The sequence below is a fragment of the Pecten maximus genome, chromosome 3 (genome assembly GCF_902652985.1).
Source record: "Pecten maximus chromosome 3, xPecMax1.1, whole genome shotgun sequence".
In the NCBI taxonomy this organism is placed as follows: Eukaryota; Metazoa; Mollusca; class Bivalvia; order Pectinida; family Pectinidae; genus Pecten; species Pecten maximus.
Window position 1 is genome coordinate 20,997,073 of NC_047017.1, and position 13,892 is coordinate 21,010,964.

A 13,892-nucleotide genomic window follows, 5' to 3' on the forward strand; every position below is an offset into this window, starting at 1 on the left:
CATTTTTATTGCTGACACTTTACTTGAAACATTGTTAATGTAAATCTTAACTTAATTTCCCCTTATGGAAGACCTAGTTTCAGTACAAAGAAATATTTAAGTTAAATTTAACTATTTTATTTCTTTATGATGGCGATAGCTACTGTCACCAAAACCTCTGAGGGTAAGCTTTGAATAATTAGGGAACATATATACTTCATGAGAAATCTAATCTTCGTTAACTATCACATGGTGACATCTTAGAAACGTGTAACACCTGCTTTATCTCCCCCTGTCAATACAGTAAGTAATACAGTTCTCCGGAGTCTCATTCACCACTTTAATGTTGCAAGTTACATCAAAATGTCTTCTGGTGGTTTGTCTGAAATAAATGTAAAAACTAAAACAAGAGGCCCAGAGGGCCTGTATCGCTCACCTGGATTTCATGAGATATGAAACAAGAATGATGATTAAGTATATTTGTCACTGGTATTGCTATGTCAATATAGCATAGGCATTTTACAGTATATGGGTACATGAGGATTTGATGTCAAAAAATGCATTAATCCATGAAATAAAATTAACTTTTGGCACAACCCCATAGGGATGCTACCACACAAATGTGAGTGATATCCATTGCTTAGTTTCAGAAAAGAAGTTGTTTAAACCAATTGACCCCTTTTGACCCCGCCTTCTGCACCCCGGGGGGAGTGGGGGTCAGTTCCTTCCTTTATAAAATTTTGAATCCCTACCCAAAAGGATGCTACCAGGCAAATATGAGCGATATCTCTTGCTTAGTTTCAGAGAAGAAGTTGTTCATATCAATTCAGCCAAATTGACCCCTCTTGGCCCCGCACCTCAGGCCCCCTGGGTGTCAGCCTCACCATTTGTACAATTTTGAATGCCCACCCAATAGTGATGCTACCAGGCAAATATGAGCAATATCCATTGCTTAGTTTCAGAGAAGAAGTCGCTAATATCAATATAGCCCAATTGACCACATTTGGCCCCGCCCCTCAGGCCCCCGGGGGGTCAGCTCCATCATTTGTACAATTTTTAATCCCCACCCCATAGTGATGCTACCAGGCAAATATGAGCAATATCCATTGCTTGGTTCCAGAGAAGAAGTCAATTATATGAATATAGCCCGATTGATCACACTTGGCCCCGCCCCTCAGGCTACTGGGGGGGGTCAGTCCCATCATTTGTACAATTTTAAATCCCAACCCCATAGAGATGCTACCAGGCAAATATGAGTGACAGGCATTGCTCGGTTTCAGAGAAGAAGTCGTTTATATCAATATAGCTAAATTGACCACATTCGGCCCCACCCCTCAGGCCCCTGGGGGGTCAGCCCCATCATTTGTACAATTTTGAATCCCCACCCCATAATGATGCTACCAGGCAAATATGAGCGATAGCCATTGCTTGGTTTCAGAGAAGAAGTCGTTTATATCAATATAGCCAGATTGACCACATTTGGCCCCGCCCCTCAGGCCCCTGGGGGGTGCCCCATCATTTGTACAATTTTGAATCCCCACCCCATAGTGATGCTACCAGGCAAATATGAGTGATAGCCATTGCTTGGTTTCAGAGAAGAAGTCGTTTATATCAATAGCGCAAAAATGACCCCTTTTGGTCCCGCCTCAGAGGCCCCCAGGGGGTCAGCCCCATCATTTGTACAATTCTGAGTCCCCTACCCATATGGATGCTTCTGACCAAATTTGGTCAAATTCTGATGTGTAGTTATGACGACGGACGACGGACGCAACGGTACGGCATAAGCTCACCTTGGTCCTTCGGACCAGGTGAGCTAACAAGAATACGAATGGCTTGTCCCATTTCCGTCACCTACATCGGAGCTGACCCGCTCAACTGAAAATTGAAAGTGGCAGTTTGATGTTCGACTTTGAAACTGTGAAGTATGATATATGCTCACATAAGAATCCATTAAATACATGTAATGATTTTATGTTCAAAATATTTTGATCATACCAATAATTCCTGACAAGCAATTAGAGTAGATAAGTGAAAGAGAGAGAAAAAATATTAGTCACAGTCTTTTCTTAAAGCATTATACCATTTTTATTCATTGTTCATTGCATTTAGTGGTCCAGTTTTCATAAAACGGGCAAAAAGAAAAAATGAAATGCTACTTCTGTGTTTTAAATCATATGAAAGATGAATCTGGATGGTATTTTATCTGGTCCAAAATTTAGAAACATTTTTGATAAATAAAAGGACGGTACAAAAGACAGGAGATATTAGCAGTCTTCCAAACAAACTGAAAGGTAGATACAGGAGAGCCCAACATGACTTAAACTGCATCGTTCAGCTGTTTGTCCTTCTAGGGATCGTCAGTGTTATACATAGTGAAACACTTCTTAATGTATTCTATTAGATAAGTAATTGTGATAAATCTCTGGTCTTCACTGCTAATTTCAGTACAAATCAAAGAGTGTTGAATACCATTCCAAGATTCCCATTATTAGAACTACTGGTTTTTTCTTGACTTTTCTAAATAATATTAGAAACATTATGTATTCCTTTTTTTAAGGTAAGTGATGTTTTGACATTTTACTTTCCAGTTAATTACGAATAATGCATTGAAGAATGCCTAAAGCAATCTACTGAAAACATGCACTTGCCTTGACATTTCAGGATTTTTGAAATTTAAAAAGAAAAATTTGTTTGGTCTCTCATTACCGATTTCAAAAAAATCATTCATAAGAACAAGAAATTAAATCAGTATTGCCTTATTACAAATATTCCTGTATGTCATTACTTTAAACTTCAATTAAAATTGAACTGTTTGCATATTTTGTTAATTTTTTGAAAGATTTATTTACTTTTTCGTTTGTTTTTGAATGCAACTATTTATTTGTGTGTTCTCAGGATGAAAGGGGAGTTATATTGAAATATTATGCAATTCTTCTGAATTTCAATGGAAGCAGGATGAAAACTCTAGTCATGTGACTTACCTGTCTGACAGAAGTCTCCTACATAGCGTGTGGCCTTGCAGTCACACACATATCTGTTCCAGCCCTCGCTACACTGGCCATTGTTGATACAGGGGCGGGTCATACATTGGGGCTCTGACGGGCGACAGTAGTTCACAATGTCTGTCTTGCTCTGTTTCCGTGCGGCATTGAGAAGGTCCATCTTGTTTCCATTGATAACAACATCTTGCATGCATCCGACGAATCCATAACCAAGCATGCCGGCCCACATCTCTTTAGGGAGCTGGTACTTTTCCTTATAATCGTTAACTCCCCCCACATATAAAACCCCTACCATATCTAAGTTAGAGTTCTCTCCCCTGACTGTATAATTCACTCTCTGTCCATCAAACAGGATCCACCCCCGTCGGCCGATGTGCTCCAAGCTGACTTCATGAAGTTTTGCGTCACTAACAGGCTGCATGGACACCTGAATCCGCATAGCACCTGAACCCAAATCTATGATCAGGTACATGAACCGATCCTGGATTTCAAAAGCAAAGAAGTCTGAATTTCTCGTCCCACTATTGTACATGACAACACCATTGGGTTCATTGGTCATGAATGCGAATGAGAGGGAGCCACCAGCAGATCCGACCTCCCATGAAGGCAAGATGATGTAGGACTCCGGGGTCGTGAAGGTCACTGGCTGAGACTCGACAATGTCATGACACTTGTTAAATACCACATTACCAACGACCTTGAGGATGTTATTCTGCTCTATTGCCATGGTTGTCAGGTCAAGGGTCACACTTTCCGACTTGTACACCACCTAGAATTAAAATGTATAGAGTTTAAAACAGAATTTCAATTAATATATAGAGAGGTTTAATGATTGTAAGAAATCATCTCAATTCCACAGAAATGATACAGTAACACGGAACAGTATCTGTTACTAATATATCATAGAACTCAATAAAAAATCAGCAGAATTTCTCTTTCAGAGTTACCTTTTTCATGCAGCCTTTGAAGTTAGTTTGGACTCTGGAACCGTACAGAGTAGACGGATTAGGACTACCCCCAACATACAGTAGTCGACTGGACAGCATTGTGAAGTCACCAGCTGTTGTTCCGGACTTCTTAAATCCGCCATCTACCACGATGTCAATCTGCGAGTACACAATATCGGGGATATAAATATCTCCATCAAACAGACAGAACAATATAATTCAATATTATCAATCAATAATCTAATTACATATAATAATTACAATGTCATATTTGGGCAAGGAATTCTATAATGAAGAAGAGTTTTAAATATTTTTGGGAGTCTTTTTTGAAAAAGCGTTTTCCCAAAATGAATACAATAAATGACATGAAGTTATTGTAAGGAAGATACATTCAACGGAAACTTTGATAATGTACGATTTAGTTAAAACTGTCTGAATTTTAGGATGCAATTCTGTAATATACACAACATACACTACAAATTGTACATATCGATGTAAGCATGGTTAGATAGGATTAGTTGGACAAAAGCCCCATATGCTGCCATATTCATGTTAATCAGTGAACTAGAAAATTTTTAATTAAAATTGAAGTTTTTATCTAATGATTTGTCGAAATCTCATGTTATTATGAAATAATGTTTTATTATTTTGATCAAGAGAAAATCTCTACCTGGCTGTCACTTAAACAACAACAAATGTCCTTCCCAATTACAACTACCATTATAGATTTGTTGACTGATCTGTATTTGATAAAACTGGAAAAACAATTTTTCACTGGCCATGGGAATCCTATGTCCATTTCGATCACTATATAGTTGGTATGGGAGGAGAATTTGACATATTTCTGTAGAACAAGAATTAAAAAACATTCTGCTTGTCATGGTCCAGGAACCTGTTCTCTGGAAGAGAGTAGTAATTAATCCTGGAAAAAACTTCTGATAGCAGGAATAGGTTGTTTTTTAATGCCTGGAAATTTCAAACATGATTTATGACGGGGATTTCAACCGATTCCATGTTATAACCAAGGGAATAGGAATGTTTAAGAGGAAGAGTTTAAAGCCATTATGGATTATCTACACTACACCAATATGGGAGCTCCAGGGGCCCTTCTAAATAGGTGAGCTGAGAACGATATACATTGCTCCTAATGACTTATGAGAATATTTTGCAAATAAAGAAAATTCGCTGTAGTACAATGCGTCAAAGCAGTTTGGAGCACCCTATGCCTGGATCAACACTACAACTTTGACCTACGCCATCCACAACATTTATCAGGGAACACAGAGACGTGATATCGATAAAGTCGGAGTATCCAGACCAATTCAATCCAAATTACATAATCTTCTCATCATTAAGGAATTTCAGGACAAAGATTAATTACTGTAGCAATTTGGGGCATGTCTAATTAAGTAATTATAATTATAGTATTACAAACAATAGAAAACAGGTATTGTATACAACAATTGAGTACATAAACCAAACATTACTTATGATGGTATAATTTCACTAGTACATTTGTACATGCATTACAACTGAATTGATTTCAAAATCTTTACTTTATAAAAATGCTTGAACATCTGGAATTAGTAAAATATATTTGGATAAATGGCTTTTGTATATACTTCAGTAAATCTCTACAATGTTAGACTGTGCATCTGTTACCATGACTACATTCAAAGGATTATGGGCTTACATGACTATGCAAAGCTTTATTTGGATACAAAATGAGTGTAACTTCACATGGCTGCCATACATTTAAGTGGCTAAGTATATATAGAATTCGAAAGATTCTCACAGTTCTAAATATATTGGGTTTTTATATGCAGTTACACATCAAAGCATTCAGCCGTTATATATATATATATATACATGTATAGGCGTATAATTCTGAGAGACAGGACCATTAGCCAGATACAGTACAACACAGCATCTATCCTAATAGTTTGACAGAGTTATCCCCCTTACAGTATCCTCTTCATCTGTAAGAAACCCAGACACAGATCTCTGCCATCTTCACCAAATCATATGTCTTTTAAATTTTCAAAATGCACCTTAATATTTCTAAAATCTAGAAATTGAAGAATTCCTAGATGAAGTAAACATTCTTAGATGAAATTAATATTTAAATGAAATTAACTTTATCGGAGATAGTATAACCTTGATTCAACCTCAGACCTACGAGGCAATAATACATTTTCAAATAACACAGCCACAAATTGGGTTTGTCAAACAACTGGTGCATGTTTTTGACTTATGAATATGGAGAATGATTCAGTAAGATGCAAATCCTGCATCTGTCCTATAAGTCACCACCAGTTGCTGCCTGAATTAGATTGTATTTGTCTCTTTACAGGATGACGTACACTTAAATGATGGCCGATATTTGACAGTGTTTCTATGGTGATGAATAGAATTATACCACCTTTGCCTGCAACTAACAGTCATTGGATCCGAGAAGGCCATGATTATAGGGAACAACCATAGAGAGCATATACTCTTTCAGATAGTCTCAATTTAAATTACCAGTTATATCTCTTATTTAGTTTACAGATGAGGTTTTTTATACATTTACAATATCTGATGTTTAAACTTTAATGTTCGTTTACATGTATATTCAAATTTGATAAATAAAGCTATTAATATTATGGAATAGAATTTCTTTCTACCAACCTTAAATTAAATTTAAATGTGTATATTTTCATCTTTTGTAACCGTATTGGGAGATTCTAGGTATGATATATGAGGTAAGCTTCCTAGTAAAGATCAAATTACATTTAAAATTTGAAATTTTATATTTTCAATTTAAAAAACAATTGCAGGTTTATCTTATGTATGTCTTAATCTTCTCTAATCTCTTATTTCTTGCAAAGTAAGCCACATTGTGTCTTCTAGATCACTGTATACAGTCAGTGGTATTAAATCTACCGTTCTAGATCACTGTATACAGTGGTATTAAATCTACCGTTCTATATATCACTGTATACACTCAGTGGTATTAAATCTACCATTCTAGATCACTGTATACAGTCAGTGGTATTAAATCTACCATTCTAGATCACTGTATACAGTGGTATTAAATCTACCATTCTAGATCACTGTATACAGTGGTATTAAATCTACCGTTCTAGATCACTGTATACAGTCAGTGGTATTAAATCTACCGTTCTAGATCACTGTATACAGTCAGTGGTATTAAATCTACCATTCTAGATCACTGTATACAGTGGTATTATATCTACCATTCTAGATCACTGTATACAGTGGTATTAAATCTACCATTCTAGATCACTGTATACAGTCAGTGGTATTAAATCTACCGTTCTAGATCACTGTATACAGTGGTATTAAATCTACCGTTCTAGATCACTGTATACAGTCAGTGGTATTAAATCTACCGTTCTAGATCACTGTATACCGTGGTATTAAATCTACCGTTCTAGATCACTGTATACAGTCAGTGGTATTAAATCTACCGTTCTAGATCACTGTATACAGTCAGTGGTATTAAATCTACCGTTCTAGATCACTGTATACAGTGGTATTAAATCTACCGTTCTAGATCACTGTATACAGTGGTATTAAATCTACCGTTCTAGATCACTGTATACAGTGGTATTAAATCTACCGTTCTAGATCACTGTATACAGTGGTATTAAATCTACCGTTCTAGATCACTGTATACAGTTAGTGGTATTAAATCTACCATTCTAGATCACTGTATACAGTCAGTGGTATTAAATCTACCGTTCTAGATCACTGTATACAGTGGTATTAAATCTACCATTCTAGATCACTGTATACAGTGGTATTAAATCTACCGTTCTAGATCACTGTATACAGTCAGTGGTATTAAATCTACCGTTCTAGATCACTGTATACAGTTAGTGGTATTAAATCTACCGTTCTAGATCACTGTATACAGTGGTATTAAATCTACCGTTCTAGATCATTGTATACCGTGGTATTAAATCTACCGTTCTAGATCACTGTATATAGTCAGTGGTATTAAATCTACCATTCTAGATCACTGTATACAGTGGTATTAAATCTACCGTTCTAGATCACTGTATACAGTGGTATTAAATCTACCGTTCTAGATCACTGTATACAGTCAGTGGTATTAAATCTACCGTTCTAGATCACTGTATACAGTGGTATTAAATCTACCATTCTAGATCACTGTATACAGTGGTATTAAATCTACCGTTCTGGATCACTGTATACAGTCAGTGGTATTAAATCTACCGTTCTAGATCACTGTATACAGTGGTATTAAATCTACCATTCTAGATCACTGTATACAGTGGTATTAAATCTACCGTTCTGGATCACTGTATACAGTCAGTGGTATTAAATCTACCGTTCTAGATCACTGTATACAGTGGTATTAAATCTACCGTTCTAGATCACTGTATACAGTGGTATTAAATCTACCGTTCTAGATCACTGTATACAGTCAGTGGTATTAAATCTACCTGTTTCTGAATGAAACTTTTGTTTTGTCCTAATGCAACGCTTTGGCTTATTTATAAATATTCAATTTTAAAAAAATCTTTCATTTGTTTTAACAGAAATTTAAATCATTGCAATTGCAGTCTATTCAACAATATTCATTATAAGGGATCTTATCACTTGTTACGTAAGATCTCAAATCTAACCTTTTGTTCCATATTCTTTCCTTTTAATGACAGCCATGTAAAACAGTCAACATCATTAAATAACATGTTCAAATGCCTATTGCTCTTTAAAATTGTCCTTTTAAAGAGATGCTGTCATTTGACCTTCTGAAAAGTAAAACTGTGTAAAAAAGAAACACAGATTTTCAATATGTGACTGCCAAATCTTTTTCCTGATTTTTTTGGTTAGTCTTAAAATTTCATTTTTCCAAATGCAAAACCATTGTGGAGTTGCAAATAAAATTTGAGGAACATTTTCTTAACTGTCAATATTCTGAGAAATATTGGTACTTTAGGACCATCTTATTCTTCCTATTTGTCTGAAAGTTATAAAGATCAAAGAAGCTTGAAAGTTGAGAAAACTCCATACAATGAAAATTAGTGATTATATAGCCAAAATCACAGATGGATAATGAATGTCGACTTAAACTCCAGATCTGATGATTATAACAACAGAAGTTTTTGGCTTTGAGAGCAAGAGATCACTCACATTCTGAGTGATACGGGGGAGTATTATGTCAGACCACCTGAATACATGTTTTGGTTAAATGCTTAATCTAGTTACAATTTCTGTAATGTGACCATCTGGTAATCGTTACCATGACAACAAGTCTGCAGTGTAACCTAACCAAAAGTTTCTCTCTCATTTAATTTTTAAGATTGTTTTTTGTCTTTTTATCTCAATTATTACTGACAAGCATGCATCTAACTTGTGTAAAACCAAATACCTGTCCAACTGCAAAATTAAAAGACAAATGAAAACCATGGAGTGCGAGAAGGAATGTTTTAAGCCGCCAAGTTTCAATTGAATAAGAAGAAAAATGAAGAGTGACATTGACTCTATTGTAAGCCCTTCTGTACCGACAACCAATATTACCTATTACTGCAGGAAACTCTTGACAGCTAGGGCTTAGGTTGGATTGTGAGAGAATTTTAACAATATATATACAGTAAAGACGATCTCAAACAGGCTTCCTGAAATTGAGACATGTCTTAAAATTTATCATTTCAGCAAGCTTTTGCTGTGAGCTAAAAGGAAAATTTGTGACAAGTTTTAGAAATTAATATAAACTTATGTAAGATGCCATTTATCACAAAAGCCAAGATGCTGAGTTTGCAAACAGTTTTCAAACAGATATTTAATACTTTCAGAAATGGTTGTACATTGCAATATTTCCACTCTACGACTCTTTCCTTTTTGCGATGTCAATTGACTTAGGAAGTTGTGATGTCACAATTGAAACAATGGGAATCTATAACTTCGGCTTAGTAAAGGCCAATCACAGTTCCACTATGTTCTATGTAACAAGTGTTTTTTAGGTTTTTTTTTAATGATACTAATATAACAAGTTTTTATAAAATAATGAATAACACTGATAGCCATAGAACTATATGATGATGAACCTTATTTTACCCTGGAATAATCCCATTCTGGAGATACAAGTCACAAAATTTGTATTTATAGTTGTATTACTGCAAAGTACAATAAAATAGCATTTGTCTTCAGAATCAAAATATCTCAACATAGTTGGACTTCCTGAAAGGCTTATTGCCAGAAATACAGATAGGGTACAGTGTATATATCAGAACAGTACCAATGATTAATCTTTTTCCTTCCATTGTTTTCATAAAATGAGTTGTGTAGGTAAAAGATCTTTTGAATTCCTACATACTTTTAGTGTATGTATCATGATAATTACAGCGCCGATAATATCGCCGTAAATTATATATATATATACAACACTGAGGCTTATTAAACACATATAATACAACCTGATTATAGTTATATATAGTGTACAGGAAAACACATCATCATTCACATAAGCCATATCAAAGGATATACATTTTTGTCATGTAATAGGAATCTCATTGTTCTTTAAGAAAATGACAAATTCGATTTCCCGAAGTGAGAATAAAAATTAAATATCATTTTGACAATGAAATTACAGAAATACATAACACAGTTATTATAAATTAACTTAACAAGCCTGGTACAATGGTATTGATCACTATGTAAAGAGGTCTTTGTTGGAAAATATACAGCAAATATATATTCTAAGTTAATTTCTTTCCTTTGTTCTGCTCTTATCAGTTTTATAAAATGAAAGCTGAATGTAAATTGGAAAATTGCTCTATGAATACTATACATCGTACATTTCTTCATTTCAATTTTATCATGCTGATAAGCTTATTTGGTTATGCTCTAAAAGTCTTTTGGGGAATATTCATGAACATCGTTTTACAAACTGGCAAACAAGTATTCCGAAATACGTTGGCAAGAGCAATTCAGAAATAGATAACAGCTATTATGGCTAAACTTATAGAGAATATCCTGCCCGTCGTAAGAAAAGCCTTGTCGTAAAAAAAAACCTTGGCGTAAGAAAAGCTTTGGCGTAAGAACAGCTTTGTTTATTTGTTGATATACCATCGGTGCCTAAAACCAGCGTGAACAACAGTTGATGGTTTACAACCTATCAGAGGAGCTCTTATCTGTATGGAAATCAACGCCTAATAATAGCACCACACGAACATTAACAGGTGAGTCGGCAGATTATGGTCCCTCGCACAGCATGTCGCTTCATGCGACCAAATTACATGTCGAAGGCGTGAAGCCTTGGAAGGTTATGGACATACATTATGTACCATGTCTGTTATTGAGGGGATGTGGATCGTAAATGTCACATCTCCATTACTGAGCCCAATAACTGCAATTATCTGATAGAGTCAGCAGTCTCTAAAAGTCTAGATAGCTTTACTCATTCAAAAATAAAAAAAATCAATTTTGAAATTTTTTTGTTTCTGTATCATTTTCAAAAATAGTACTTCTTTCGAAGAATCTTTTTTTCCTTACAACATAATACAAAATCATTAAATTTCTTTATTTTGCTTTGTCAACTGAATATATCTAAAAACATTGATGTGTTACACACTTAAAGTTGTGCATTCAGTGAATGACAGATGGAACACAGCACTAGATATTATTGGTCTCTCTGTAGTAATATCTCGACTATTAAGATTCGGCTGCTGACATTGCAGTTGCCCTTTGGATGGAAATGCGTCATACCATGGCATATTCACTGAGATTTTGAAACTGAAAACTGAAAATGTATAAATATGATATTTCAAAAATAAAATATGAACTCTTGTTCAAAATAAACTTTGATAATTGTTTTGCTGATGTAGCATACATGTGTATAAACATGATACTTTTACGCAATAGTAAGGAAATAACACAGTAATCAAAAGGATCTGATTTCCAACACTCAGAGAATAATACCAACCAAGATAAAATTTATTTACCTGATGCCATGAGGTTTATAGCTTCTATTAAAGATGTTGAAATACAAGGTTACACCAGTTTTTCTGTTCAGTTATTTTAAAATGGAGAAAACTTAGTTGTTTTTAAACTAATGGATGCTGTGGTCTAAAATGTCTGGTGTTTCAGACCAAAATTATGATACAAGCAATGTGTTACGATATCAATGATGTTTTTAGTGTTGCAGTTGAGCCTTACTGTAAACTTGTGCTATATATTAGTCACTAAACTATAGACTTAGTTGACAAGTCATGACACTACAAATGATATTTCCTTAAAACTCCAATGTTGTATATGTTGGATGAATAATACAAGTATGCTGGTTTACTGCTTTAGCAATACATGTCCCCTACCAGCCCCTACTAAAATTGTAATAGTGACCTTCATCTAAACCCAAAACCCCTGAAACTCGAACTTGATCTGTAGCTACTTATACTGAAGTTACATACCAACTTTCACCAACATACCTTGAAGCATGGCTGAGAAAAATGTGGAAAACTGAGTGGACAGACGGACATATGCTAGATATGTATGTATTATTGTGATAATATGTTATTAATTGTGAGAGGAAGCACTCTTACGTGGTCTGCTACACACGTGTTCCTTCTCCGGTTGTGTGTATACAAAGTTTTACTTCCGGTATTGCGCATCGGAAATCTTTATAATTTTACACGCAAGAAAATCTTATCCTCTGGTTTGTTAATCTATCATAACTAAAATTTACTATATTCATGATTTTGTAAGCCTTTTACATCGGTTTTATTAGAACATAAGTAACATTTTCTATGTCTCGTAGTCCCGCGATTTACGATCCTTTCGATTCTCTCGGACTTTTTTCATACTGCGTAGCGATGTAAACAAATGGTGGCCCAGTTGTGTTTTCCCCTGGGACACAACAAAATTTTCGATAGGGTAAGGAACATCCAATCATTTTGAATCAAACCAAAATTCTAGTATGTATATTGAAATCCCAGATAAACGTTCACTTTCAAAAATTCTGCGTTACTGTACAGACCATGTAGGTTGCTGCTTTGAAAGTCGGCAGCTTCAAAACTCTTCCTCTCCCACCCACCCTTTATTATAATTCTCTTATGTTAGAAAATGTCAGTTATTTGTATCTGTAGAATAGGTTAATGTGTGTTATGTAGAAGTAGACTTTGTGATTGTATCAGTAGTTTAGAGAGTCAAGCTAGGGTTCCTTTGTCCAGGACAATTAACTACATGGTTTATTACATGTTTTTCCTCTAAATGTATCTGTATTAATTATGAATATGTTACGTAATCCTTTATGCAATATTATGTAATCTTAGTCAGATTATGTAATGACAGATAATTTACGCAATATTAAGTAACAATGACAATACAGTAATAAACCTTAGCTATCACCCAAACCTGATGGTCTTTCTAGTTTTAATTCATTTACAACATTAGTGGGAAGCAGAAAGTTTGTACAAGAAACTTTCTACTTGCATCTGCCTGACAATTGAACTATTAATAGTTATACACCAACCCGCAACCCGTTAGAACCTGAATGAGATACACAGGGGCCTGTGAGTTTCCAGATAAGATACAAATGTACACTGGAGCCTATGAGTTACTGACGGAGATTATTAACACAGGGGCCTGTGAATTGTCTCCTGAGACTAGGTTCTCAACAGAAGTTGCAAATGCCTCATGCTCCATCATTCCAAGGACCCTAATTAGTTTGTACAGGTTACCAGGCCCGTAATTGGCATGTCATTTTAAAAATAGATACCTTTTTTATAACATTGATTTTTCAAGTCACATGCCTTGTATGTACAACCAAGCATCTTTAAATAGAGAAGGAGCCAATCGTCAAAAAATCTGCATGAAATATCCCAACAAGTTATCACTAAAATGTGGTCTAGCTAATTAAACAGTAGGTCACTTTTCAAAACTGTGACTTAAAATTAACAAGGAAATTAACGAGGATATGACCTATCAGTTTGCA

At 35.0% G+C, this 13,892-nt stretch overlaps 1 protein-coding gene across 1 annotated transcript in view; it reads right to left on the minus strand.

Moving 5' to 3' along the window:
* The window catches only part of LOC117323541 (neurexin-2-like), a 166,902-nt gene that overhangs the window by 65,259 nt on the left and 87,751 nt on the right, over window positions 1–13,892 (minus strand). Inside the window, 2 exon segments of the mRNA XM_033878818.1 lie at window positions 2,961–3,750; window positions 3,929–4,087. Of these exon segments, the coding sequence (XP_033734709.1) occupies window positions 2,961–3,750; window positions 3,929–4,087 (949 nt within the window).